Source organism: Saimiri boliviensis, chromosome 1 (genome assembly GCF_048565385.1).
Source record: "Saimiri boliviensis isolate mSaiBol1 chromosome 1, mSaiBol1.pri, whole genome shotgun sequence".
In the NCBI taxonomy this organism is placed as follows: Eukaryota; Metazoa; Chordata; class Mammalia; order Primates; family Cebidae; genus Saimiri; species Saimiri boliviensis.
The window spans coordinates 141477528-141505190 of record NC_133449.1 but is presented as its reverse complement, the minus strand read 5'-3'; the positions used below and the strand labels follow the sequence as shown (position 1 = coordinate 141505190).

Genomic DNA, 27663 nt, shown 5'->3' with positions numbered 1-27663 from the left:
ATATTTTCTAGTTTCCAAGTTATTATCCCTTAAGACATCTTGGCTCCCAAGTCTAAATTTCTCTATTCTTTTTTCCTTTCAACCCTCTACATCTGGAATGCTAGAAACAACCTGTGGCTTCAGGTCAAATCAATGTTTATTTCATAGAATCAAAATAATGTATTTTTACATTAGAAAGAGAAGTTGAAGAATATTTTGGCTGAGTTGTGTGGTTTATCCACAGTACCACATTCTGGTTTAAAGGATTTCATCACTCAGTCAAAAGGCTGCCACAATTTCTGTGATTTTCTAGTCACAGTCAATAAAATAAAGCAAAAAAAACCCCTATAATCTTCATGACTAAGCAAGTCTTGAAAAGAACAGTTAGGAAATTCCTTTGACAACATGAAAAGTACACACAAAAATACTCATGACAAAAACAATTTATTCTGAGCTAGGACCTGCAAAATGATCAATAAGGTTGTATAAGAAAAAATTGTTGTCTGCATCAACTATATCAGCTACTTAAATGCTCTTTTAGGCATCTAGGATAACGGAATTCACTTTAAAATTCTTTTGTAGACTTAGAGTAGGATAAATATTTTACTTCCTTATCTTTAGTCTTACTTACCTTGTGGCAACAAGTGGGTAGCTGTGACATGGTGATGCCCAGGCATCTCTTGTCCATGGCATACAGTCATAGAGCAGCAAATCCTTCTCAGTCACAGCCATGAGGACAGGTCTCCATTGCTGTCTTCCACCATCTAGTTTTGCCTGTTACAATGGGAAAATTCAGAAATCAGGGCTTAGCATAATGATATGTCTTTGCAAAAGTTGCTTCAGTGATGGCCTAACACAATAGGTCTCCATTTTGTTTCCCCAACCTGACAGACTTGACATACAGGAAACATCTCACTAGGTTTACAATGGTAGAGATTCTCCGGTGGGAGATGTGAAGTGGTATGTGTATTTTAGACATTATCTAGTGATACAACATAGGTTTTCTCCATTCCATAATAACTAAATATTGCCAATTCTTTTTTTTTTCTTTTTTTTTTTCCAGACAGGATCTCACTCAGCTTCCTAAAGTGCTGGGATTACAGGAATCAGCCACACGCCTGGCCAATATTGCCAATTCCAATTAAATATGTTCTAAATAATAGGTTTCAGAAAGTCTAATGTGTAACATCTTCTAAACATAGGACAGAAACTCCTACTACCAAATAAGTCTATATAATCTAAATACCAGTGTTTTTGATCAAGACTTACAATAAGAAATACAGGTTACACTGCAACCCAATATACACATACATAGCTGAATAAAGTATTTTCCAAATAACACAACTCTCTTATTTTGTGCAATGTAATCTGTTAAAATCTTTTTTTTTTTTTTTTTTGAGATGGAGTCTTGCTCTTTTGCCAGGCTGGAGTGCAGTGGTATGATCTCCACTTGCTGCAACCTCCGCCTCCTGGGTTCTAGTGATTCTCCTGTCTCAGCCTCCTGAGTAGCTGGGACTACAGGCTTGTGTCACCATGCCCAGCTAATTTTTGTTTTTGTTTTTGTTTTTGTTTTTGAGACGGAGTTTCGCTCGTTACCCAGGCTGGAGTGCAATGGCGCGATCTGGGCTCATGGCAACCTCCACCTCCTGGGTTCAAGCAATTCTCCTGCCTCAGCCTCCTGAGTAGCTGGGATTACAGGCACGCGCCACCATGCCCAGCTAATTTTTTGTATTTTTAGTAGAGACGGGGTTTCACCATGTTGACCAGGATGGTCTCGATCTCTCGACCTAGTGATCCACCCGCCTCGGCCTCCCAAAGTGCTGGGATTACAGCCTTGCGCCACCGCGCCCGGCCTAATTTTTGTATTTTTAGTAGACATGGGGTTCCACCATGTTGGCCAGGATGGTCTCTATCTCCTGATCTCGTGATCTGCCTGCCTCGGCCTCCCAAAGTGCTGGGATTACAAGCGGGAGTAATCGAGCCCAACCTGTCTATCATATTTTTTAAAATGCTGATCACAATTCACTATGTTGTATTTTAGAAAATACTTTTTTTCTTTTTAAAAAAACTTTTATTAACCCAGAACTTAGCAGCTTAAGAAACACTTAAATTATTTTCAAAGAGTTCTCCACTGTATTTTAGAAGTTTATGTTTCAGCTTAGAAGGTACCATTGCATTTACTCACATTAATGTTCGGTTATCTCTGAAAAGGTTTTAAACTGCAGGGAAACAACTACTATTATCCATATTGTCAAGGATCCAAGGCCAAAAAGCCCAAGACAATATTCAGGAAAAGTCCTGTCATCATGAAAACTTTTCCTTCCTCAGGAGACCTTTGAGCAAGGACTGTTTAACAACACTGTATTTTTTTTTTTTTTTTTTTTGAGATGGAGTTTCACTCTTGTTACCCAGGCTGGAGTGCAATGGCGCGATCTCGGCTCACCACAACCTCCGCCTCCTGGGTTCAGGCAGTTCTCCTGCCTCAGCCTCCTGAGTAGCTGGGATTACAGGCACGCGCCACCATGCCCAGCTAATTTTTTGTGTTTTTAGTAGAGATGGGGTTTCACCATGTTGACCAGGATGGTCTCGATCTCTTGACCTCGTGATCCACCCGCCTCGGCCTCCCAAAGTGCTGGGATTACAGGCTTGAGCCACCGTGCCCAGCCACAACACTGTATTTTAACACTGATGCTTCAGTTCAGCATCACTGAAAGTTTCAAGGAGAATTCAAGTTGACAAATCATTGTTTCTTATAGCATTGCCTTCAGAGCCCTTTTCATGTGTTTTCTTTAAAGACTTCTGAAGGTAATTTGGACATGACAGAGAACCTTAAATCTACAATCTGAAAGTGGCCTGAGTGGGTTGGTTCTGTGCTATAACATCTATCACTGGGACTCTTTTCTCCTAGGCAGAGCCACGAGCTAGATTTCAAAAGTGGGAAATGAATTTGAAGGGACCAGTGGTCTACCATGTGCTGAAAAGAACAAAAAACAAAACCTAACTCTGAGAATTCAAGCAAAATATTGAGAAATAATTACGCATTTCTTATCAGTGAACCCTAGTTTTCTAAGACTCTATATTAGTCTATGGTTAACTCTGCAATGTCTGGAAGGATGGTATCAGCTCTAAAGGGGTTCTCTTAGAATCATACATTTTTGGATCACAGATACCCCAAAGGGATTTCTAGTTTATCTTCACTACTGTGTCTTTGTCCCCAAGATTATTAGATAGCATTTCAGTAGGTTACATAATATAAAACCCTGTCTTCCCAAACGGTTAAAATAAACTTATTTTTTTCTTTTTTGAGACGGAGTCTTGCTTGACTGTCAGCCAGGCTGGAGTGCAGTGGTGCGATCTCAGCTCACTGCAACCTCCACCTTCAGGTTTCAAGCAATCCTCCTGCCTCAGCCTCCTGAGTAGCTGGGATTACAAGCACGAACTACCACATCGGGCTAATTTTTGTATTTTTAGTAGAGTCGGGGTTTCACCATGTTGGTCAGGCTGGTCTCGAACTCCTGACATTGTGATCTGCCCTCCTCGGCCTCCCAAAGTTATGGGATTACAGGCACGAGCCACCATGCCTGGTGGGTGATAAACTGTTTAAAAATAAATTTTTTTCCTGGGTGGGTGCAGTGTCTCACACCTGTAATCCTGACATTTTGGGAAGCCCAGGTGGGCAGATCACTTGAGCCTGGGCAACACGGTAAAATCATCTCTACAAAAAATACAAATACAGCCAGGTATGATGGTATGCATCTGTGGTCCCAGCAACTCAGGGGGCTGAGGTGGGAGGATCACTTGAGTCCAGGAGTTGGAGGTTGCAGTTAGCTGAGATTGTACCACTGTATTCCAGCCTGGGCAACACAGGGAGGCCCTGCTCCAAAAAATAAAATAAACAAATAAACAATTTTTCCCCTTAAGTTACAAGAAAGAGATTCTGAAGGCTAGACCAGAGTATATGCATTTGGAAAACCTAAATTAAATGTATTTCTTCCCAAAGAAGGTATTTTGAGCCCTAAAGGAAAAATGCTAATGCCATTAGAAGCAATGTCCAATTTCAAGAAAGAGAACTTTTTGGCTAGGTGCAGTGGCTCACGCCTATAATCCCAGCACTTTGGGAGGCCGAGGTGGGTGAATCGCCTGAGGTCAGGAGTTTGAGACTAGCTAAAAATACAAAAAATTAGCTGGGCCTGGTGGCCGGTGCCTGTAATCCCAGCTACTCGGGAGGCTGAGGCAAAAGAATCACTTGAACCTAGGAGGCGGAGTTTGTGGTAAGCCGAGATGGCGCCAGTGCACTCCAGTCTGGGCAACAAGAGCAAGACTCTGTTTCCCCCCACCAACCCCCCGCGCCAAAAAAAGAAAAATGTAAGAAAACTTTGTGTTTAACAAGTTTTTAACAAGCGTTTACTCTTTTTTGTTTGTTTGTTTTCTGAGACAGAGTTTCGCTCTTGGGGGCCAGGATGGACTGCAATGGTGCAATCTCAGCTCACGGCAACCTCTGCCTCCCGGCTTATCAAGCGATTCTCCTGCCTCATCCTCCCAAGCCGCTGGGATCACAGGCATGCGCCACTACACCCAGCTAATTTTGTATTTTCAGTAGGGATGAGGTTTCTCCATGTTGTTAAGGCTGGTCTTGAACTCCCGACCTCAGGTGATCTGCCTGCCTCGGCCTCCCAAAGTGCTGGAATTACAGGTGCGAGCCACCGCAGCTGGCCAAAACTGTTTACTCCTTTAGCTTTTTCAAGTCCTTAGCTTTCAGAGAGTATCTTTTCCCTCTTCTATTTACCATTGGGGGTAAAAAAAAAAAAAAAAAAAATGAAACCTCAATTTAATCATTCTGATTGCCTATTGGCCTTAACTTTTTTTTTTTTTTTTTAAATGGAATCTTGCTCTGTTACCCAGGCTGCAGTGCAGTGGCGCCAACTCGGCTCACTGCAACTTCCACCTCCCAGGTTCAAGCGATTCTCCTGCCTCAGCCTTCCGAGTAGCTGGGATGTAGGCGTCCACCACCATGCCCAGCTAATTTTGTATTTTTAGTAAAGATAGGGTTTTGTCATGTTCGTCAGGCTGGTCTTGACCTCCTGACCTCAGGTGATCCAACCACCTCAGCCTCCCGAAGTGCTGGGTTTACAGGCATGAGCCACCACTACACCTGGCCTTGCCTTAAATTTTAAGGATACTGTTTGCTTTCAGTGAAGTCAAATGCTGTCTGCTATATATAGTATGTATTTTTTTAATTTTTTTTTTTTTTTTTGAGATGGAGTCTCGCTCTGTCACCAGGCTGGAGTGCAGAGGCATGATCTCGGCTCACTGCCACCTCGGACTCCCTGGTTCAAGCAACTCTCCCACCTCAGCCTTCCAAGTAGCTGGGATTACAGGTACAAGCCACCATGCCCACCTAATTTTTTGTATTTTTAGTAGAGACGGTGTTGCAACATGTTGGCCAGGATGGACTTGATCTCCTCACCTCGTGATCCACCCACCTTGGCCTCCCAAAGTGCTGAGATTACAGGCGTGAGTCACCTCTCCTGGCTGTATGTGTTTTTTGGTTATGGTATCAGCACAAGCAGCCTTGGGCATCCCATTATTGAGTTTCTGGCCAGAGACAAAAGGGATACAATTGTTAGGGCTTGGTTTGCCTGTGTCTGAACATCCACACATACATAAACCTGGCCAAACTGCAGCTTTCTCCAAATTTTATTTCTTTTTTTTCTTTTTGAGACAAAGTTTCGCTCTTGTTACCCAGGCTGGAGTGGAGTGCAATGGCGCGATCTCAGCTCACCACAACCTCTGCCTCCTGGGTTCAGGCAATTCTCCTGCCTCAGCCTCCTGAGTAGCTGGGATTACAGGCATGTGCCACCATGCCCAGCTAATTTTTTGTATTTTTAGTAGAGATGGGGTTTCACCATGTTGACCAGGATGGTCTCGATCTCCTGACCTCGTGATCCACCCGCTTCGGCCTCCCAAAGTGCTGGGATTACAGGCTTGAGCCACCGTGCCTGGCCTCCAAATTTTATTTCTAATAAACAGAGGTGGATAGCACTAAAGATGAAAAAAATACTAAAAGTTATTATTCATTCCACTAATCCCTTAATCCCTTTTTGACAGGCAATGAACCCTATTCCTTTATTATTACAATAAAAAATGGAGAGCAAAAAGTAAATAACTAATTACGCTAATCCTGAATGAATGTATATGATTCTAACTTGAGTCTTTATGCACTTTGAGAGCTAAAAGGGATAAAGTCATAACTATTAAAATAAACCTTTTCTTGGTTTTTCATTCATTCATTCATTCATTTGTCCATTCAATCATTTATTTATTTATTTATCTATTTGAGACAGCATCTTACTCTGTTCCACAGGCTAAAGAGCAGTAGCATGAACCAGGCGAGGTGGCTCACGCCTGTAATCCCAGCACTCTGGGAGGCTGAGGTGGGTGAATCACAAGGTCAGGAGTTCAAGACCAGACTGGCTAACAGTGAAAACTCGTCTCTACTAAAAAATACTAAAGTTAGCTAGACATGGTGGCTCGTGCCTGTAATCCCAGCTACTTGAGAGGCTAAGGTAGGGGAACTGCTTGAACCCGGGAGGCAGAGGTTGCAGTGAGCCAAGATCACACCACTGCACTCCAGCCTGGGCTACAGAGCGAGACTCCATCTCAAAAAACAAACAAACAAAAAGAGCAGTAGCATGAACACTCACTGCAGGCTCATGAGACTCACTGTAGCCTCGATCTCCTGGGATCAAGTGATTCTCCCACCTCAGTCTCCCAAACATCAAGGACCAAAGGTGCCCACCATCACTTTTACCTAAGTTTTAAATTTTTGTAGAGATGGGATCTCACCCCATTCAGTGTGGTTTAGGATTTAAAAAAAAAAAAAAAAAGATGGGGTCTCACTTTGTTACCCAGGCTGGTCTTCAATTCCTGGGTGGGCTTAAGTGTTCCTCCCAAAAGCTGGGATTACAGGCGTGAGCTACTATACCTAGTACCCGGCCTTTGGCTTTTCTTTTCTTTTTTTTAAGCCCCAGCTAAGCCGAGGGCTCTAGCTCTTCTGGTCTCTTGGGTCTGCCCCACCTGAAGACATGAGTGGTGAGTTGGCTCCAAGTAAAAGCACAGAGCATGTATCCAATTTGCCTGTTCCCTGACAGTTAATAACTTATACTGGATATTTTCCAAGCGTGGCAAAGTTGTAAAGATTACTATAATGAAATATAAAGATACCAGGAAGAGTAAAGAAGTTGCATTTATTTTATTTTTGGATAAAAGTCTTTGCACAAAACAGTATCAGGGCAATAAACAACAGTTACTTGGTAAAGTGATAAAAGCAAGGATCACTATTGACAAAAGAAGAGTAGCTGAGTTCACCCAAAGGCAGGACTACTTTCATGAATCTAAGTGTTATGTTTGTGAGAAAAGTGAACAACTAAGTTATGCCTGTCTGAAAAATATGCTTGGAGAACGTGAGCCTCCAAAGAAGAAAGAAAAAAAGAAAGTTCCTGAACCAGTAGAAGAAACTGAAGTAGAAGCAAGTGAAAATTAAAAGGAGAATTCTGCTTTTGACAGCCTTAATCAGGCCATAGCATTCCAGTGAGCCAAAACTGAGTAAGATAAAAAGAAGAAAAAAATAAAATACATTTCAGGAGGTCCCTCAACATCAGATAATTCAAGATGCCTAAGGATAAAGAAAAGCACATATTTCAGTGATGAGGAAGAACTTAAGTGATTAAAATTACATTTATTATGTAAATATCACTAAAATAAAAAAGTCTTGGCATACAAAGTTAAAAAAAACTACTCAAATGCTTTAAAAAATTTATTTAATAGATAATACATGTCCTCCATTTGGTGGACTCAAAAAAAATTTCCTATTAAGACTATACTGGGTACTCGCTTCAGCAGCACATATACTAAAATTGGAATGATACAGAGAAGATTAGCATGGCCTCTGTGCAAGGATGACATGCAAATTTGTGAAGCGTTCCATATTTAATAAAAAAAGAAAAAAGAATATACCGGGCCACGCGTGGTGGCTCATGCCTGTAATCTCAGCACTTTGGGTAGATGAGGGGGTAAATCACTTGAGGTAAATCACATGAGTTCAAGACCAGCCTGACCAACATGATGAAACCCTGTCTCTTCTAAAAATACAAGATTAGCCAGGAATGGTGGCACACGCTTGTAATCCCAGCTACTTGGGAGGCTGAGGCATGAGACTTGCTTGAACCCAGGAGGCAGAGGTTGCGGTAAGCCAAGATTGTGCCATCGCACTCCAGCCTGGGCAACAAGAGCGAAACTCTGTCTCAAAAAAAAAGGAATAGGGCCGGGCGCAGTGGCTCAAGCCTGTAATCCCAGCACTTTGGGAGGCCGAGGCGGGTGGATCACGAGGTCAAGAGATCGAGACCATCCTGGTCAACATAGTGAAACCCCGTCTCTACTAAAAATACAAAAAATTAGCTGGGCATGGTGGCGCGTGCCTGTAATCCCAGCTACTCAGGAGGCTGAGGCAGGAGAATTGCCTGAACCCAGGGGGCAGAGGTTGCGGTGAGCCGAGATCACGCCATTGCACTCCAGCCTGGGTAACAAGAGCGAAACTCCGTCTCAAAAAAAAAAAAAAAGGAATATATCCAGGCTAGGCACAGTGGCTCACGCCTGTAATCCCAGCACTTTGAGAGGCTAAGGCAGGAAGAGCTCTTTAGCCCAGGAGTTCGTGACCAGCCTGGGCAACACAGTGAGACTCTATCTCTACAAAAAATAATTTAAAAATCTTAATATTGGCCAGGCACGGTGGCTCACGCCTGTAATCCCAGCACTTTGGGAAGCCAGAGCGGGTGAATCACGAGGTCAGGAGATCAAGACCAGCCTGGCCAACATGGTAAAACCCTGTCTCTACTAAAAATAGAAAAAATTAGTTGGGCGTGGTGTTGGGTGTCTGTAATTCCAGATACTCAGGAGGCTGAAGCAGGAGAATCGTTTGAACCTGAAAGGCAGAGGTTGCAGTGAGCTGAGATTGTGCCACTGAATTCCTGTCCAGGTGACAGTGTGGATTCCATCTCAAAAAAAAAAAAAAAAAAAATTAAAATATTTATTTAAAAAATATTTTTAGGCCGGGCGCGGTGGCTCAAGCCTGTAATCCCAGCACTTTGGGAGGCCGAGGCGGGTGGATCACGAGGTCAAGAGATCGAGACCATCCTGGTCAATATGGTGAAACCCCGTCTCTACTAAAAATACAAAAAATTAGCTGGGCATGGTGGCACATGCCTGTAATCCGAGCTACTCAGGAGGCTGAGGCAGGAGAATTGCCTGAACCCAGGAGGCGGAGGTTGCGGTGAGCCGAGATCGCGCCATTGCACTCCAGCCTGGTTAACAAGAGCGAAACTCCGTCTCAGGAAAAAAAAAAAAAAAAAAAAAAAATATTTTTAAAATAAAATGGTATGATGGTACGTGCCTGTAGTCTTAGCGATTCAGGAGGCTGAAGTGGGAATACTACTTGAGCCAAGGAGGTTGAAACTGCAGTGAGCCATGATTATCCCACTGCATTCCAGCCCAAGTGAAAGAATGAGACCCTGTCTCAAAAAAAAAGAAAAAAAAAAAATGTAAAGAGTAGAATGGTGGTTCCCAGAGGCTGGGGTAAGGGGTAGATGGGAAAAGTGGAGATGTTGGTCAAATTATACAAAGTTTCAATTAAACAGGATGAATAAATTCTGGTAATCTTTTGCATAGTGTGGTGACTATAGTTAAAGATAATATATTGGCTGGGCTAGTAGCTCATATCTGTAATCCCAGCACTTTGGGAGGCTGATGTGGGCAGATCACCTGAAGTCAGGAATTTGACACCAGCCTAGCCAACATGGTAAAACTCAATCTCTACTAAAATACAAAAATTAGCTGAGCATAGTGTGCCTGTAATCCCAGCTACCTGGGAGGTTGAGGCAGGAGAACTGCTTGAACTCAGGAGGCACAGGTGGAAATGAGCCGAGACTGCACCACTACACTCCAGCCTGGGCAATAGAGTGAGACTTCATCTCAAAATTTAAAAAAACTATGGCTGGGCGTAGTGGGTCACGCCTGTAATATAAGCACTTTGGAGGCCAAGTGGATCACCTCAGGGCGGATCACCTGAGGTCGGGAGTTCAAGACCAGCCTTACCAAAATGGTGAAATCCCATCTTTAAAAAATAAATAAATAAATAAATAAAACTCTATTTCAAAATATACTAAAGGCCAGGCACGGTAGTTCATGCCTGTAATCCCAGCACTCCGGGAGGCTGAGGTGGGTGGACCACCTGATGTGAGGAATTGGACACCAGCCTCGTCAACATGGTAAAACCCCATCTCTACTAAAAATCCAAAAATTAGCTGGGCGTGGTGGCGTGTGCCTGTAATCCCAGCTACTCAGGAGGCTGAGGCAGGAAAATCTCTTATACTCAAGAGGCAGAGGTTGAAATGAGCTGAGAATACACCACTACACTTCAGCTGGGTGATAAAGTGAGACCTCATCTCAAAAAAAAAAAAAAAAAAAAAGCATATTTCAAAATACATTAAAGGCCAATCAGGAGTTTGAGACCAGCCAGGCCAACATGGTGAAACCCTGTCTCTACAAAAAATACAAAAATTAGCGGGGCATGGTGGTGGATGCCTGTAATCTCAGCTACATGGGAGGCTGAGACAGGACAACTGCTTGAAGCCAGAGGGGCAGGGTGGGGCGGAGGCTGCAGTGGGCCAAGATAATACCACTTCACTTCAGCTTGGACGAAAGAGCAAAACTCTGTCTGAAAAAAAAAAAGAAAGAAAGAAAAGAAAAAAAGCAGCACTTTGAATTAGTGCAATGGTACTATGTGGTTTTTTTTTTTTTTTTTTTTTTTTTTTTTTGAGACGGAGTCTCGCTCTGTCGCCCAGGCTGGAGTGCAGTGGCACAATCTCCACTCCTCGCAACCTCTGCTTCCCAGGTTTAAGCAATTCTCTGCCTCAGCCTACCGAGTAGCTGGTATTAGAGGTGCCCGCCACCACACTTGGCTTATTTTTGTATTTTTAGTAGAGACGGGGTTTCAGGGTCTTGCTATGTTGCCCAGGCTGGTCTCGAACTCCTGGACTCACATGATCTTCCTGGCTCAGCCTCTAAAAATGCTGGGAAGCATGAACCACTACAACTGGCTACTTGGACAATATTTTATAACTATAACAAGCTTTATTTGCTTGTTTTTTGTTTGTATGCATGTACACAAGAAAAAAATTACTGAGTACTGGGCTGGGCATAGTGCCTCATGCTTGTAATTCCAGTACTTTGGGAGGCTGAGGCAGGTGGATCTCTTGAGGTCAGGAGTTTAAGACCAGCTCGTCCAACATGGTAAAACCCCAATCTCTAATAAAAATACAAAAATTAGCCAGGTGTGGTGGCGTGTGCCTGTAATCCCAGCTACTCGGGAGGCTGAGGCAGAAGAATTGCTTGAACCCAGGAGGCAGAAGTTGCAGTGAGCTGAGATTGCACCACTGCATGCACTCTAGCCTACGCAACAGAGCAAGACTCCATCTCCAAAAAAAAAAAAAAGAATATCCCCTATCCTCTGAACTCTCACCATTCCAACTTAGGAACTCATGTAAACTTTTGGATAAATCCCTTACTAACTGAAGTTTTACTATTTACTATTAGAAACTCAGAAACTTAAGAACCAAATATATGCAAATAATGTTGATATCCTTATCTGATCTACCTGGACACAGAAGCCAAAGAATTTGGACGGTCCATGTGTGAAAGGACACAGGTGCATGCTACCACACCTAGCTACTTTTTTTTATTTTTTGTAGAGATGGGGTTTCACCATGTTGCTCAGGTTGGTCTCAAACTCCTGGCCTCAAGCAATCCTCCCACCTTAGCATTCCAAAGCGTTGTTTTTACAGGTATGACCCACCATACCCTGCCTCATATTTTCTTTTATGTGCATAAAGAAACTCTCAAGGCCAGGCGTGGTGGCTTAAGCCTGTAAACCCAGCACTTTGGGAGGCTGAGGTGGGTGGATTACAGAGTCAAGAGATTGAGACCATCCTGGCCAACATGATGAAACCCCATCTCTACTAAAAATACAAAAATTAGCTGGATGTGGTGGCGCATGCCTGTAATCCCAGCTACTCTGGAGGCTGAGGCAGGAGAATCTCTTGAACCCAGGAGGCGGAGTTTGCAGTGAGCCAAAATCATGTCACTGCATTCCAGACTGGCGACAGAGCAAGATGCTGTCTCAAAAAAAAAAAAAAGGAAAAGAAAAAAGAAACTCTCAAAAGATTAAATAGAAAGTAATAAGAGTTGTTACCTTTCCAGGGCAAAGGGCATCCCAGGTGGATGGGTAACAGGAATGAGGGCAAGACTTTTCACCCATTAACTTTTTGTCTGATTTTTCAACCATATGAATGTGTTACGTTTTTAAAATCATGAGGATTTTGAACAATGCCAAAATCATAGAACAATTACTATTCAATTCAGTTTTTCGACTGCATACAAAATGTAGAAACAATGATAAACACAACTAAAATGTTAAAATTTTCAGTCATAAGAACATATCATGACTTTCATTCATTTATTCTATTACTCTATACTTCATAGAAATGATCACTGTATTAGTATTACATTCTCATTTATTTTAATTCTATTTGAATTGTTCATAACAAGTTGAGAGGTACCAAAAAACCAAAACAAAAAAATATTACTCTTGCTGCTGACCAAAATTGGCCTCTCAATTACCACAATTACAAGACATCAGGTACCACCACAGACCAACCAAATCAGAACTTTGTTGGGCACAATATCCTCTCTAAATAAATGATATCAACCTCAACCTAAAAAAAAAAAAAAATCAGAACTGTGTTGCGGTGGAAGGCGGGAACCAATGGGAAGCTATATTTAAAAAAAGAAATTAAAAATGAAAGAACAGAATCCCTCCTATGCCGATTCTGCGGTATTTGGGAGCAGTTATTTAGTCCACTCCCTGCCCCTTTGCACACACATTTACTCTCCTTTTGTCCAACCTGGGATCTAAAATAACTCGGGTTTTCTTTTCCTTTTTTTTTTTTTTGAGATGGAGTCTTGCTCTGTCGCTAGGCTGGATGCAGTGGCGCAGTCTTGGCTCACTGCAATCTCCGCCTCCTGGGTTCAAGCAATTCTCCTGCCTCAGCCTCCCGAGTGGCTGGGACTACAGGTGCACACCACCATGCCCAGCTAATTTTTTTGTATTTTTTAGTAGAGATGGGGTTTTACCATGTTGGCCACTATGGTCTCGATCTCCTGACCTCGTGATCCACCCGCCTCCGCCTCCCAAAGTGCTGGGATTACACGCATGAGCCACTGCGCCTGGCCAACTTGGGTTTTCAAGTTCTTCTTTTCCTTTCACTCAACACCTACTCAGGCTTTCCTGTTTCTCTTTTTTTAACTTTTCAGTTATGGAAGACAACTGTACCTCTGTCTAATGGCTTGTAAAATATTTTGTATATTTTATACTTTTCCCAGAGCAGGGGAATTAACCACAGCCTGCTGTCCCTAGAAGCTCTTCCAGTAGACTAGAACAAGGGTTGAGAAACTATGACCCTGGGGCCACATCCAGCCAACCACCAGTTTACCTGTTTTTGTAAATAAAGTTTTACTGAAACACAGCCACACCCATTCATTTTCCTATTGCCAGTGACTACCGTCTTGCTACAACAGCAGAGTCAAGTAGTTGTGATGCTATCTTGTCCTTTACAGAAAAAGTTAGCAGACGCTGATCTAAAATCATGAAAATTATCCTCTGACACTAGGGATAGAGATGGTAATAAGAACTTCTTTTTAGTTACTATATGATAATGATTACCATGTCAGCTATTTCTGGGTGAGTTGATAATTAGCAACAAATAGCCAAAAGGCAGAAACAGAAAAAGGGAGATGAAACAAAAGACTGCAAAACAAAAGATCTCCAAGCTAGATATCCAGGACCTAACTGCATGATAAATATTACAAATACACAAAATGAGGAACCATCCTGGCTCTGAATAGGAACCAGATGAGACTCTGCCCTGTCTTGCAGCCTACCTGTTCTGCCAGCCAGGCAATATGCTTGACCTCTTTACTGCCTCCGGCTGCACTGGTTGCCCCAAGCATGGCATTGAGTTCAGCCAATACCTGTGGGAGGAGAGCCATTATGTTGGTGTGGATAGCTACGAACCAGGAGTGTGCTGTGGCTGTATCTTTGCAGCGTAGGATCAACGTGTTCCTGCTATCAGGAGAATGCAGCTCTATCAATCTGTGTAGAAAAAGAAAAAACAAAAAGTGAGCTAGGACACAAGTCACCAAACCTGCCAGGGTTAAACTACATAACTGCAAATCTATCTTAATTTTGCATTCTTCAAATAAATTTGTATACTCAAATAAAGACACTTTCTTGGCCAGGCACAGTGGCTCACGCCTCTAATCCCAGCACTTTGGGAAGCTGAGGCAGGAGAACTGCCTGAGATGAGAAGTTTGAGACCAGCCTGGCTAACATGGTGAAACCCCATCTCTACTAAAAATACAAAAAAATTAGCTGGGCGTGGTGGCATGCACCTGTAATCCCAGAGATTGCACCACTGCACTCTGGCCTGGGCAACAGAGCAAGACTCTGTCTCAAAAAAAAAAAAAAAAAAAAATTCAGAAAGACCAACTTGGGCTAGTTACTGAACCTGAGAAAAAATTTTAAAAAGAAAGACCAACTGCTGGATCTGTTGCTTCAGTGTTAATGCAATAAGCTACGATTAGGGAACCTATTATAGAGTCTATAGTAGATCACTTTGCCTTACTTTCTATGTCTAAGAAATGAAAAGCATGCTTGCCGAACCACATAGGCACACTGTAAAAAAGGAACTGATATTCTTTTAAACATTTAGGAAATTCTAGTATAAAGTAGTGACAGGTTAAAAATACCTACTGCCAAATGATACACTGAAATTTACATTATGTGAAATAAATAAATAGAAAATTAGCACCCAGGCATGGTGGCTCATACCTGTAATCTCAGCACTTCGGGAAGCCGAGTTAGGTGGATCACCTGAGGACAGGAGTTTGAGACCAGTCTGGCCAACATGGCGAAACCCCATCTCAACTAAAAATACAAAAATTAGCTGGGCGTGGGATTACATGCCTGTAATCCCAGCTACTCGGGAGGCTGAGGCAGGAGAATCACTTGAACCCAGGAGTCAGAGGTTGCAGTGAGCCAAGATAACGATACTGCATTCTAGCTTGGACAACAGAGCAAGACTCTGTCTTTAAAAAAAAAAAAATAGATAAAGAAAATAGCAGATTATTACTCTTTATGAAAATTTGAAACTGTGTTTGGATAATTTTATATGATTAATCATTCAATAAGTTATGGTAGAAAAATAGTTAAGAGATCAACACTATACTGTTCTGAATTAGTTAATGCTCACCAAGAACAATCTATACTTCCAAAGTAACCTTTAGAAAACAGCTAAAATATAGGCCGGGCACGGTGGCTCAAGCCTGTAATTCCAGCACTTTGGGAGGCCGAGGCAGGTGGATCATGAGGTCAAGAGATCGAGACCATCCTGGTCAACATGGTGAAACCCCGCCTCTATTAAAAATACAAAAAATCAGCTCGGCATGGTGGTGCATGCCTGTAATCCCAGCTACTCAGGAGGCTGAGGCAGGAGAATTGCCTGAACCCAGGAGGCGGAGGTTGCGATGAGCCGAAATCGCGCCATTGCACTCCAGCCTGTGTAACAAGAGCGAAACTCCGTCTCAAAAAAAAAAAAAAAAAAACAGCTAAAATATTTTAAATATACATTAAGCAAATTCTTTTTAAAGCAATCTACTGAATATTGTTTTGTGTTTTAATCAAAGTTATTGTGAAGATGAATTTTTTTTATTTTTATTTTTTGAGATGGAGTTTCGCTCGTTACCCAGGCTGGAGTGCAATGGTGCGATCTCGGCTCACCGCAACCTCCGCCTCCTGGGTTCAGGCAATTCTCCTGCCTCAGCCTCCTGAGTAGCTGGGATTACAGGCACGCGCCGCCATGCCCAGCTAATTTTTTTGTATTTTTAGTAGAGACGGGGTTTCACCATGTTGACCAGGATGGTCTCGATCTCTTGACCTTGTGATTCACCCGCCTCGGCCTCTCAAAGTGCTGGGATTACAGGCTTGAGCCACCGCATCCGGCCGTGAAGATGAATTTTAAAAGTAAAATAAATAAATGACTAACATATATACTCTGCTGTGAACACAGACCTTTTACAATGAAAAAAAAAAAAACAAAAAAACCATTTTTCATGGTAGGCTACAAATTGACAAACTGCCAGTGAGTTTTCTTTACATTATTTTCTGAAGACAGTTTTTGCTGCCTTAAAGCATTATCATCAGATTCTATGCCACTTGTCAAAAAGATAAGCAATTTACATGTACACTAGCATTTCTGTTTTGAAGCTCTTTTGTCACAGTTTCTAAACCCTTTATAATTCCATATACTCAAAAATTAAAAAAAAAACAAAACAAAACAAACAAAAATTCTAAATATTCTATCATATTTTGTATTGCAAATTATATGATTTTCAGTTGAATTCTAGTTGGTCTGTCCTTTCTTAAATAAACATCTATTGAGCACCTACTATATGCCAAATATTGTGTTAGGCATTGGTATTAGCAATAGAGTGATGGAAAAAAAACAGATCATCTAGCTATTTCCAGGCCTACCTACCAATCTATCCATCTTTTATATGCTGTCAAAATTCTATGGTAACAGCAAAATAGGACAAAAGTTCTAGAAAATAGGAGGCATAAAATAAGAGTTGTAAACAGCCAAAATGCTTAAGAAAAGTCTGTATTTGAAAATTCGTATTACTCAGAGGAAAATCTTTGGATATCAAGTTTTAAGCTATTTGCTTTTGATTTAGATACAGTTCTGATGAGGTCTTCATTTATTTCCTATTTTATAGCTAAATATAGTGAGAGGTAGCTTTGTTCCAGAATTTAGAGGGCCTTTAATAGTAGGTTAAGTCTGAATATTTATTGGTAACTTTTTTTTTTTTTTTTTTTTTTTAAAGAGACAGGGTTTCACCATGTTGGTCAGGCTGGTCTCGAACTCTGAACCTCAGGTGATCTGCCCGCCTGAGCCTCCGAAAATGCTGGGATTACAGGTGTGAGCCACCGTGCCCAGCAACTTTTTTTTTTTTTTTTTTTGAGACGGAGTCTCACGCTGTCTTTCAGGCTGGAGTGCAGAGGCACAATCTTGGCTCACTGCAACCTCAGCCAGATGACCGAGTAAGACCCCACCTGAATAAATAAATAAATAAATAAGTAAGTAAGTAACAATAAAATAATTTTTTGGTAGGATGTGAGATGAACTACAATAAAGAGAAAAATGGCCTGGTAAGATTTAATTGAACCCAATAAGAATGAGAGACTACACAGAAGTCATCAGTAGGGACACAGATACACAGATTACTGGGCAGGAATTCTTCCACCCTAAGAGCCCATTGCAGCCTCAACCACACAGGTCTTGAGTGATCCTCCCACCTCAGCCTCCCAGTTAGGTGGGACTACAAGTGTACACCACCACACCCAACTACTTTTTTTTTTTTGAGACAGAATCTCGCTCTGTCACTCAGGCTGAAGTGCAGTGGTATGATCTCAATGTAGTGCAACCTCTGTCTCCCGAGTTCAAGTGATTTTTCTGCCTCAGCCTCCCAAGTAGCTGAGACTACAGGTGTGCGCCACCACACCCAGCTAATTTTTATATTTTTAGTAGAGACAGGTTTCACCATATTGGTCAGGCTGGTCTCAAACTGCTGACCTTGTGATCTGCCCACCTCAGCCTCCCAAAGTGCTGGGATTACAGGTGTGAACCACTGCACCCAGCTCCCAACTACTTAAAAAAAAAAAAACGTTTTGTAGAGATGAGGTTTCACTGTGTTGCCAGGCTGGTCTTGAACTCCTGGGCTCAAGTGACCCTACTGCCTTGGCCTCCTGAAGGGCTAGGATTACAGGCATGAGCCACCGTGCTTGGCTCCTTTGTATATCTGGGATACCAGTACTTTATTGGATATGTACTTTGTAAAGATTGTTTTCCCAATGTGTGGCTTGTCTTTTCATTCTCTTAAGTGTCTTTTGCAGAGCTTAAGTTTCAAATTTTAAAGATGTTCAACTTGTCAATTTTTCTTTATGGATTGTGCTTTTGGAGTTGTATGTAAGAAGTCACCACGAAACGTAAAGGGGATTTTTTTGTTCGGTTCCAATGCAAAGGGGAATTTTTTTTTGTTTGTTTTTTTTAGTATAATATTACAAATCCAAGGAGAACAGGAGAGGAGTGACTACAACAAAAGTTTGGAAGCTAGTAAACAGAGGAGTTAAACGACTTAATAAAAAGCCAACTTAAGAAAAGTGGAGAGTCACATCCCAGCCAATCCATGTTGGAGAATCCCTAAGAGGCCGGAAAGCAGTGGTACCAGTTACCTCTGGAAGTGACAGTAAAGCATGCAGCTTTACTCTGCATGGTATAGAGAGGCTGGCTGAAACCCTGTCAGCATTCCTCACACCCAGTGGCCACCACATTCATTCTAGCAAAAGATTCAGAATCACTCTCATTCCACCAAACTGGATTGTGGAAGTAATGATGTCCTTAGTTCAGATCATATATCAGGCTATTTTCTAGAGGGACTATTTATTTCCATCTAGTTGCTTTGGTACTGTAAGCAGTATAACATCTTTTAAGCACATGCTAGAAATTCAGCCGCAAAACCTTAACCAGAAATTTCCTTCACTCCTCCTACTGACCTACTTAGCACTGAAGATAGAAATCAGTTTATCCTTCTCGAGACACAGAATGTTCACCTTCTGAAAGTGTACATCATATAATTCCTAGGACAATCTCTCAGACATTTCACCCTTGACACAGTCTATGTTCTGAAAATCCTGATGTCAGAGATCCTAGTAATTAATAACTAGAAGAATGGAAAATAAATCTGTTATAAAATCAAACTAAGCCTTGTTAAATACAAGTAGATACTAGGACCACTGGGCTGAAAAAAGATGAGAATAGACAGTAAGTTATTTCCCACTGACAGTTCACCAGTTTTTTATTGTTGTTTTTTTAAATTTTTTAAAAAGATGGGGTTTCACCATGATGGCCAGGCTGGTCTTGAACTCCTGACCTCAGGTGATCCTCCCACCTCGGCCTCCCAAAGTGCTAGGATTACAGGCATGAGCCACTGTGCCCGGCCAGTTCACCAGTTTTTTAATGAAAAGAAAAATTCTGTGGTTTTTCTAGAAAAGGGATTGTGAAATGGGAAAATAAAATTAGAAGAAACAGAAAACAAACTCCAAAATAAGACTGATGAGTCTAGGATCCAAACCTAGAAGATCTTTGAAGAAATCATTAAAACTGACAAAGGGAACGAAGTAATTTGTAAAGGCTACTGCTATTTTAAAAGAAAATTCCAACGAAAACTTTGCTAATAAAATATGGAGGCAGTCTGCCAGTAATCATTTGGCCCCACAAGGGAGAAGAAGAGACAGTTATAATGTGTAAAGTTTTGGCCTCTTGTCAAACCCCTGAGGATTTCCTGAGAAATGCAATTAACATTTTGATCAGATGAATCAAATCAAGTTTTAGGTACACAGGATTTTGTAAGTCCAGCTTACTTTATTTCTCCAGTTTAGCAAAGTCTTTGATATAACTTATATGTTAAACATAATAATAATCATATAATTTTACACATTATAAAGCCAAAATTTACCTTGTACATAGAAAATAGCCAATGTGAAGATGACTGAGGCACTGTGAACCAATGCAAAGAACATGAACTTACATTTCTGAAAAGGAGTGTTTAAGAACACCTTTTTCTTCCTAAAGTTCACACTGCCCACAACACTGATTACTAAGGAAGCGGCTCATGTTCTCTTCCTGGACTTCATCATTATTTCTTAAGTGTTTACTTTCCAGAATGAAATGCTTATGATTAACACATTCGGCCGGGAGCAGTGGCTCATGCCTGTAATCCCAGCACTTTGGAAGGTTGAGACAGGCGGATCATGAGGTCAACAGATCAAGACCATCCTAGCCAACTTGGTGAAACCCCGTCTCCATTAAAAGTGCAAAAAAATTAGCTGGGCATGGTGGCGTGCGCCTGTAGTCCCAGCTACTCGGGAGGCTGAGGCAGGAGAATCACTTCAACCTGGGGAGCAGGGGGCGAAGATTGCGGTGAGCCGAGATCTTGCCACTGCACTCCAGCCTGGCAACAGAGCAAGACTCTGTCTCAAATAAATAAATAAATAAATGAAAATAAAAATAAATAATAATTACCAGATGCATCAAGTGAGGTCTTGAAAACTCAAGGTAGAGGAAGTTAAGTAAACTTCCTCTTCCCCGTACTTACTCTTTCTGATCATTAACACTTTTTCACAGCTCTATGGAACCAACTCGAAGTAGTAAAGCAGAAAAAAAGGATATTTTCCTCTAATATCAAAAACATTTCTGGTTTGGAAAGTGAAGGCTTTAGTTAAGAATGAAGAGTGGCCGGGCGCAGTGGCTCAAGCCTGTAATCCCAGCACTTTGGGAGGCCGAGGCGGGTGGATCACGAGGTCGAGAGATTGAGACCATCCTGGTCAACATGGTGAAACCCCGTCTCTACTAAAAATACAAAAAATTAGCTGGGCATGGTGGCTCGTGCCTGTAATCCCAGCTACTCAGGAGGCTGAGGCAGGAGAATTGCCTGAACCCAGGAGGCGGAGGTTGCGGTGAGCCGAGATCGTGCCATTGCACTCCAGCCTGGGTAACAAGAGCAAAACTCCGTCTCAAAAAAAAAAAAAAGAATGAAGGATAAGCCACGAAAAGATTCCACTACACACCCACCAGAAAGGCAAATATTAAAAAGACTGACAAGCTGGGAGCGGTGGCTCACACCTGTAATCCCAGCACTTTAGGAGGCCGAGGTGGGTGGATCACAAAATCAGGAGATTGAGACCATCCTGGCTAACATGGTGAAACCCCACCTCTATGAAAAATGCAAAAAATTAGCCAGGCATGGTGGCACATGCCTGTAGTCCCAGCAACTCAGGAGGCCGAGGCAGAAGAATCACTTTAAATTGGGAGGCAGAGGTGGCAGTGAGCCAAGATCGCACCACTGAACTCCAGCTTGGTGACAGAAGAAAACTTCATCTCAAAAAAAAAAAAAAAAAAAAAAAGACTGACACTATCAATGTTGGTGAGAATCTGGAGCAATGAAAACTCTCATATATTGGTGGAAACAAAAAATGGCATAATTACTTTGGAAGAAAGAAGAAAGTCTGAAAGTTTCTTTATTTTTTTAGTTTTAGTAGAGGGGGTTTTGCCATGTTGGCCAGGCTGGTCTCAAACTCCTGACCTCAGGTGATCCACCTGCCTCAACTTCCCAAAGTGCTAGGATTACAGACAAGAGCCACTGAGCCCAGCCTGGCAGTTTTTTTAAAACTAAACAGGCACCTACCCTTTGACCCTGCAATTCCATTCCTATGAATTTACCCAACAGAAATGAAAATCTTTCTGAGGCCTTTAAACCAGAAAAAAAAGAAAAAGAAATGAAAATGTATACCAACAAAAATACTTGTACAAAAATATTCAGTTACTTTACTAATACTAACTCCAAACTGAAAAGTGTTCAAGTGACCATTAATAAAAAACAGATAAACAGGTCAGGCGCAGTGGAGCTCAAGCCTGTAATCCCAGCACTTTGGGGGGCCAAGGCAGGTGGATCTCCTAAGGTCAGAAGTTCAAGACCAGCCTGGCTAATGTGGCAAAACCCTGTCTCTACTAAAAATACAAAAATTAGCCAGGTGTGGTGGTATGCACCTGTAGTCCCAGCTACTCTGGTGGCTGAGGTAGGAGAATCGCTTGAACACAGGAGGCGGAGATTGCAGTGAGCTGAGACTGCGCCGCTGCTCTCCAGCCTGGGCAACAAGATCAAAAGAAACTCCATCTCAGGCCGGGTGCAATGGCTCAAGCCTGTAATCCCAGCACTTTGGGAGGCCGAGGCAGGTGGATCACGAGGTCAAGAGATCGAGACCATCCTGGTCAACATAGTGAAACCCTGTCTCTACTAAAAATACAAAAAAAAATCAGCTGGGCATGGTGGTGCGTGCCTGTAATCCCAGCTACTCAGAAGGCTGAGGCAGGAGAATTGCTTGAACCCAGGAGGCAGAGGTTGCGGTGAGCCGAGGTCGCACCATTGCACTCCAGCCTGGTTAAGGGCGAAACTCCGTCTCAAAAAAAAAAAAAAAAAAAAAAAAAAAAGAAACTCCATCTCAAAAAAATAATAATAAATAAATAAACCAGACAAACAAATAGATATTTCTTTTAACAGAGCTGAGATAAATTTAAGGACCAATGAGCTCCAAGTTATTTTATTATTTTATTTTATTTTTATTTTTGAGACAGAATCTCTCTGCCACCTAGGCTAGAGTGCAGTGGCACAATCTCAGCTCACTGCAACCTCCACCTCCCAGGTTCAAGCAATTCTTGTGCCTCAGCGTCTTGAGTAGCTGGGGTTACATGTGTGTGTCACCATGCCTGGTTAATTTTTTGTTATTGTTAGTAGGGACAGGGTCTCAAATTCCTGGCCTCAAGTGATCCGCCCACCTTGGGCCCCCAAAGTGATGGGATTACAGGCATGAGCCACTGCTCCTGGCCCCAAATTATTTTATAGATATTATTTATTCTCAAAGTAGTTCTAAAGTGTAGAGTTGAGCAGACATTATTATATCCATCCTACAGACAGAGAAAACAGGGGGACAGAGAAATTAAGGAACTTATTTAATATCACAAGAACATTAACAATGCCTATAATAACTTGAGATTCTACAATTATTGTCTTATTTAATCCTCCTATAATCTTAGTTTATACAAGGGAAATGCAAGGCTTGTGGAAAACAAAAAGTTTGACCAAAACTATGAAGCCTATCTTCCTAAATTCTATCTTCTCTCATAGCTGAGGTCCAGTTAGTCAACGGTTTTGTACATTTTTTCTGCCAAGACATATAGAAGTTCACATTCCCATGAGTATAGCTGAAGTTATGCATATTTTTTGCCAACTCCTTGTAATCTTACTGCTTTTCTTTATGTGTAAAAAGACATGCAAATGCAGCAAGTAAAAGTGGTATCATCATCGGAATAACGTTGAATTTCTTCCAATTTATATTTTACAAAAAGCAAATCATTTGCAAATTTTGTTATCTTTCTTCTTTTCTTTGAGACAGAGTCTTGCTCTGTTGTCCAGGCTGGAGTGCAGTGGCACAATCTCAGCTCACCGCAACCTCCGCCTCCAAGGTTCAAGTGATTCTCCTATCTCAGCCTCCTGGGTAGCTGGGATTACAGGTGTGCCCCACCACACCAGGATAATTTTTGTATTTTTAGTAGAGACGGGGTTTCACCACGTTGGCCAGGATGGTCTCAAACTCCTGATGTCAAATGATCTGCTGCCTTGGCCTCCCAAAGTGCTGGGATTACAAGTGTGAGCCACCGTGCCCAGCCAAATTTTGATATCTTAAGTAAAATTAGAAACAAGTTATTTTGCAGCATTAAAACTGAGAATCTCAGAACTAGCATGGCTCATCTAAGACCTTTCCTTATATAGTATGCTATGATCAAGTAGACTGACCATTTACTAAAAAGGAAGATATAACAGTAGAACTCTTGTAGCCCCAAACTGCCTTCTACATTTGGTTTTGAAGATCTATTTCACATGTGACCATCACCAAATGGCTTTTTTTTTTTTTGGGTGGGGGGGGACAGAGTTCTGCTCTTGTTGCCCAGGCTGGAGGGCAATGGTGTGATCTCGGCTCACTTCAACCTCCACCCCCACAGGGTTCAAGTTATTCTCATAAGTTATTCTCATGCCTCAGCCTCCTGAGTAGCTGAGATTACAGGCATGGTTCACCATGCCTGGCTATTTTTATTTTTATTTTTATTTTTGTGTTTTTAGTAGAGACAGGGTTTCACCATGTTGGTCAGGCTGGTCTCAAACTCCTGACCTCAGGTGATCCACCTGCCTTAGCCTCCCAAAGTCCTGGGATTACAGGCATGAGCCAGTGCACCCGACCTAAATGTCTTTAGCATATAAATATGTCAAAGAGAATTCAGCACCCAAGTTTTAACAAAGACCAAGGTTATTGGACTTCAATCCTTAGTGGATGATGAAATAGCACAACTTTTAGCACAGCCAAGTCACATCATCTTCTTCCTTCCTTATTTCCCCACTCCCACAACTCCAGGTTTCTATAGAAACTTTATAATGTTTTGCCTTTTCTTCAGTACCCATCTACATGAGCAGCACTATTGGTACCCATTCTTAGAAATGAGTTATGGCTGGGCATGGTGGCTCATGCCTGTAATCCCAACACTTAAGTGAGTGGATTGCTTGAACCCAGGAGTTTTGAGACCACTCTTGGCAATGTGGCAAAACACCGTCTCTACAAAAAATACAAAAATTAGCTGGGCACAGTGGCATGTACCTTTGTTCCAGGTACTTGGAAGACTGAAGCAGGAGAATTAGTTGAGCCCAGGAGGCAGAGGTTGCAGTTAGCTGAGACCATGCCATTGTACCCTACTTGCCTGGGTGACAGAAGTAAAACCCTGTCTCAAACAAACAAACAAAAAAAAGAAATGATTTATAACAAAATCGACTGTTCTTTTCTCAGCCTGACAGCTAGTTGACAAATGTAGTTGCAATTTGTTCTTCATTACATTGTTTCTCTATTCTATCTAATTCTCTATGTCCCTAACATTAAAAAAAAAAAAAAAAAAAAATCCCATGATTAACAGACCAAGGACTCTATATAAATCTATCTCTCTCTTTTTTTTTTTTTTGTGGAAATAAGTCTTGTTATGCTGCCCAGGCTAGTCTTAAACTTCTGGCCTCAATCAATCCTCCTGCCTTAGCCTCCCAAAGTGTTGGGATGATAGGTGTGAGCCACCAACATGTCTGGCTCAAATGTATCTCATTTGCTTATTTATTTATTTTCTTTTTATTTATTATTGTTATTTTGTGTGTGTGTGATGGAGTCTCGCTCTGTTACCCAGGCAGGAGTGCAGTGGCACCATCTTGGGTCATAGCAACCTCTGCCTTCCAGGTTCAAGTGATTCTCCTGCCCCAGCCTCCCAAGTAGCTAGGATTACAGGCGCCTGCTACCACACCTGGGTAATTTTTGTATTTTTAGTGGAGACAGGGTTTCACCATGTTAGCCAGGCTGGCTTCACACTCTTGACCTCAAGTGATTCACCCATCTTAGCCTCCTAAAGTGCTAGAATTACAGGCCTGAGCCCCCTCACCCAGAGCAAATTAAATTCTCACTTCATGGAAAGAATATAAAATTTCTTTAAAGATCAGGCTATGATGCACTTACATGATTCAACATACACACAACCTTTCAGAAATAAATCTATGAGTAGCACAAAGAAATCTCTACAATGTCTTGAACTTTTAAAAGAAAGCCAACAATACAAATATATCACAATATAATTCTCAAAATGTGTTTACATAATAGTCAGTTAAGACTTTTCTTATTTTAGGCTGGGCATGGAGGCTCACACTTATAATCCCAGCATTTTGGGAGGCTGAGGCAGGTGGATCACCTGAGGTCAAGAGTTCAAGACCAGCCTGACCAACACGGAGAAACCCCGTCTCTACTAAAAATACAAAAAAAAAATTAGCCAAGCATGGTGGCATATGCCTGTAATTCCAGCTACTCGGGAGGCTGAGTCAGGAGAATCACTTGAACCTGGGAGGCGGAGGTTGTGGTGAGCCATGATCGTGCCACTTTACTCCAGCCTGAGCACAAGCAAGAGCAAAACTCCATCTAAGTATTTCTATTTCCATAGTATTTCTATTTCCATACTAACCTAAGTATTTCTATTTCCATACTATTTCTATTTCTATACTTAGTATTTCCATACTAACCTAAGTATTTCTGTTTCCATTTAACTCAATCAACTTTTATTAGCTACCTACCAAGTGTCAGGAATTAGACTAGCCAGTAAAAATACAAGGGGAAATGAGGCATGGATCCTATCCCTCAAGGAATGCTCAGCCTTGTAGGGAGAGATAGCTATCTCTACCCTAACATTCAGTCTACCAGTGCCACTTCACTGAGTTAATGAACACAAAGTTAATTTGTTACAGAACACATATGATTATAGAACTGGGGGGGACATCAGAAATTATCCATTCTAGGCCGGGCGCGGTGGCTCAAGCCTGTAATCCCAGCACTTTGGGAGGCCGAGGCGGGTGGATCACGAGGTCGAGAGATCGAGACCATCCTGGTCAACATGGTGAAACCCCGTCTCTACTAAAAATACAAAAAATTAGCTGGGCATGGTGGCACGTGCCTGTAATCCCAGCTACTCGGGAGGCTGAGGCAGGAGAATTGCCTGAACCCAGGAGGCGGAGGTTGCGGTGAGCCGAGATCGCGCCATTGCACTCCAGCCTGGGTAACAAGAGCGAAACTCCGTCTCAAAAAAAAAAAAAAAAAAAAAAAAAAATTATCCATTCTAATTTTCTCATTTTGCAAATGAGGAAACTGAGGTCAAGGGACACTAACTTGCCAGAGTCACACTGCTGGTTGATTTAGCCAGAACCATAATGCAGATCTCTAACTCTATACTACCTTCAGTATAAGGAAATTCCATCTAAGGAGGTATTTTTAAATTACTCTTTAGCAATACTTTGTTTCAATTACAAAGTAATTCATATTCACAGTGAAAAAATAACATTATAGAAATATATAAAAGAAAGAGAAGATGCCACCTCTTGCTTTCTCCCCTTTAATCTTATTTCATGCCCTAGGGATAACCCATTAACAGCTGCTTGTGTGTCTGCCCAAAATTTTTTCTACACAAATACATGTATATATATGTGGAATAATTTAAAATATGGAAGCCCAAAAATGCATCTGTAACCTCAGACTGATGTTTTCCTCTGTATAATTTAGTTAACAGAGTCATATAATATTGAACGTGTCCTTAAGCTTGTAAAGTTGTAGGTATGATGTTCTTGTTAGGTACAGCTCACCTGTTTTCCAGATCCGGCATGCTTAGGTTTCTAGCAGCAAAGCACATTTTGAGAGGGATGATCTTTCTGTCCTTGGTACTGTTCTGGTGTTTTGGTGAACCAGAGTCCTCACTGCCACTAAAGCTTGGTGACTGGGGAGCTGCACCTTCCCATGGCAGATCTGATACTAATGATGGCTTCTTGATGTATGGCGTTACTTCTCGGATGAACTTGACTATGAACAACAAAATCAAAGAAGGAGGTTAGTAATTTTGCTTCCTATAATAAATGATAAGTAACGTATTCACATACATGCTATATCTATAACAGAGTAGGGGAAATGGCTGGGTGCGGGTGGCATGGGTGGCTCATGCCTGTAATCCCAGCACTTTGGGAGGTGCTGGTGGGTGAATCACTTGCAGTCAGGAGTTCAAGATTAGCCTGGTCAACATGGTAAATCCCTGTCTCTACCAAAAACACAAAAAATTAGCTGGGCATGGTGGCACGCACCTGTAGTCCCAGCTACTCAGGAGGCTGAGGCAGGAGAATTGCTTGAACTCAGGACGCAGAGGTTGCAGTGAGCTGAGATCATGCCACTGCACTCCAGCCTAGGAGACAGAGCGAGACTCTGCCTTAATAACAAACAAACACAGTGGGGTG

The 27663-nt window shown here is 41.9% G+C and overlaps 1 protein-coding gene, 1 non-coding gene and 1 pseudogene across 3 annotated transcripts in view; 2 read left to right on the top strand and 1 right to left on the bottom strand.

Moving 5' to 3' along the window:
• The window catches only part of SNTB2 (syntrophin beta 2), a 135022-nt gene that overhangs the window by 47328 nt on the left and 60031 nt on the right, over positions 1 to 27663 (bottom strand). Inside the window, exons 2-4 of one of the 2 annotated variants that reach the window (XM_039477691.2) lie at positions 27025 to 27238; positions 14032 to 14242; positions 611 to 753 (exon numbers count right to left, since the gene is read on the bottom strand). In XM_039477691.2, the coding sequence (XP_039333625.1) occupies positions 611 to 753; positions 14032 to 14242; positions 27025 to 27238 (568 nt within the window). The remainder of the gene's footprint in view (positions 1 to 610; positions 754 to 14031; positions 14243 to 27024; positions 27239 to 27663) is intronic. The other variant, XM_074405468.1, reaches the window with a different exon arrangement.
• LOC104653215 (zinc finger CCHC-type and RNA-binding motif-containing protein 1 pseudogene) lies at positions 7065 to 7705 on the top strand (annotated as a pseudogene).
• Positions 7866 to 7972, top strand: LOC120362031 (U6 spliceosomal RNA). Its single transcript, XR_005578033.1, has one exon. It is a non-coding gene; the product is annotated as a U6 spliceosomal RNA (small nuclear RNA).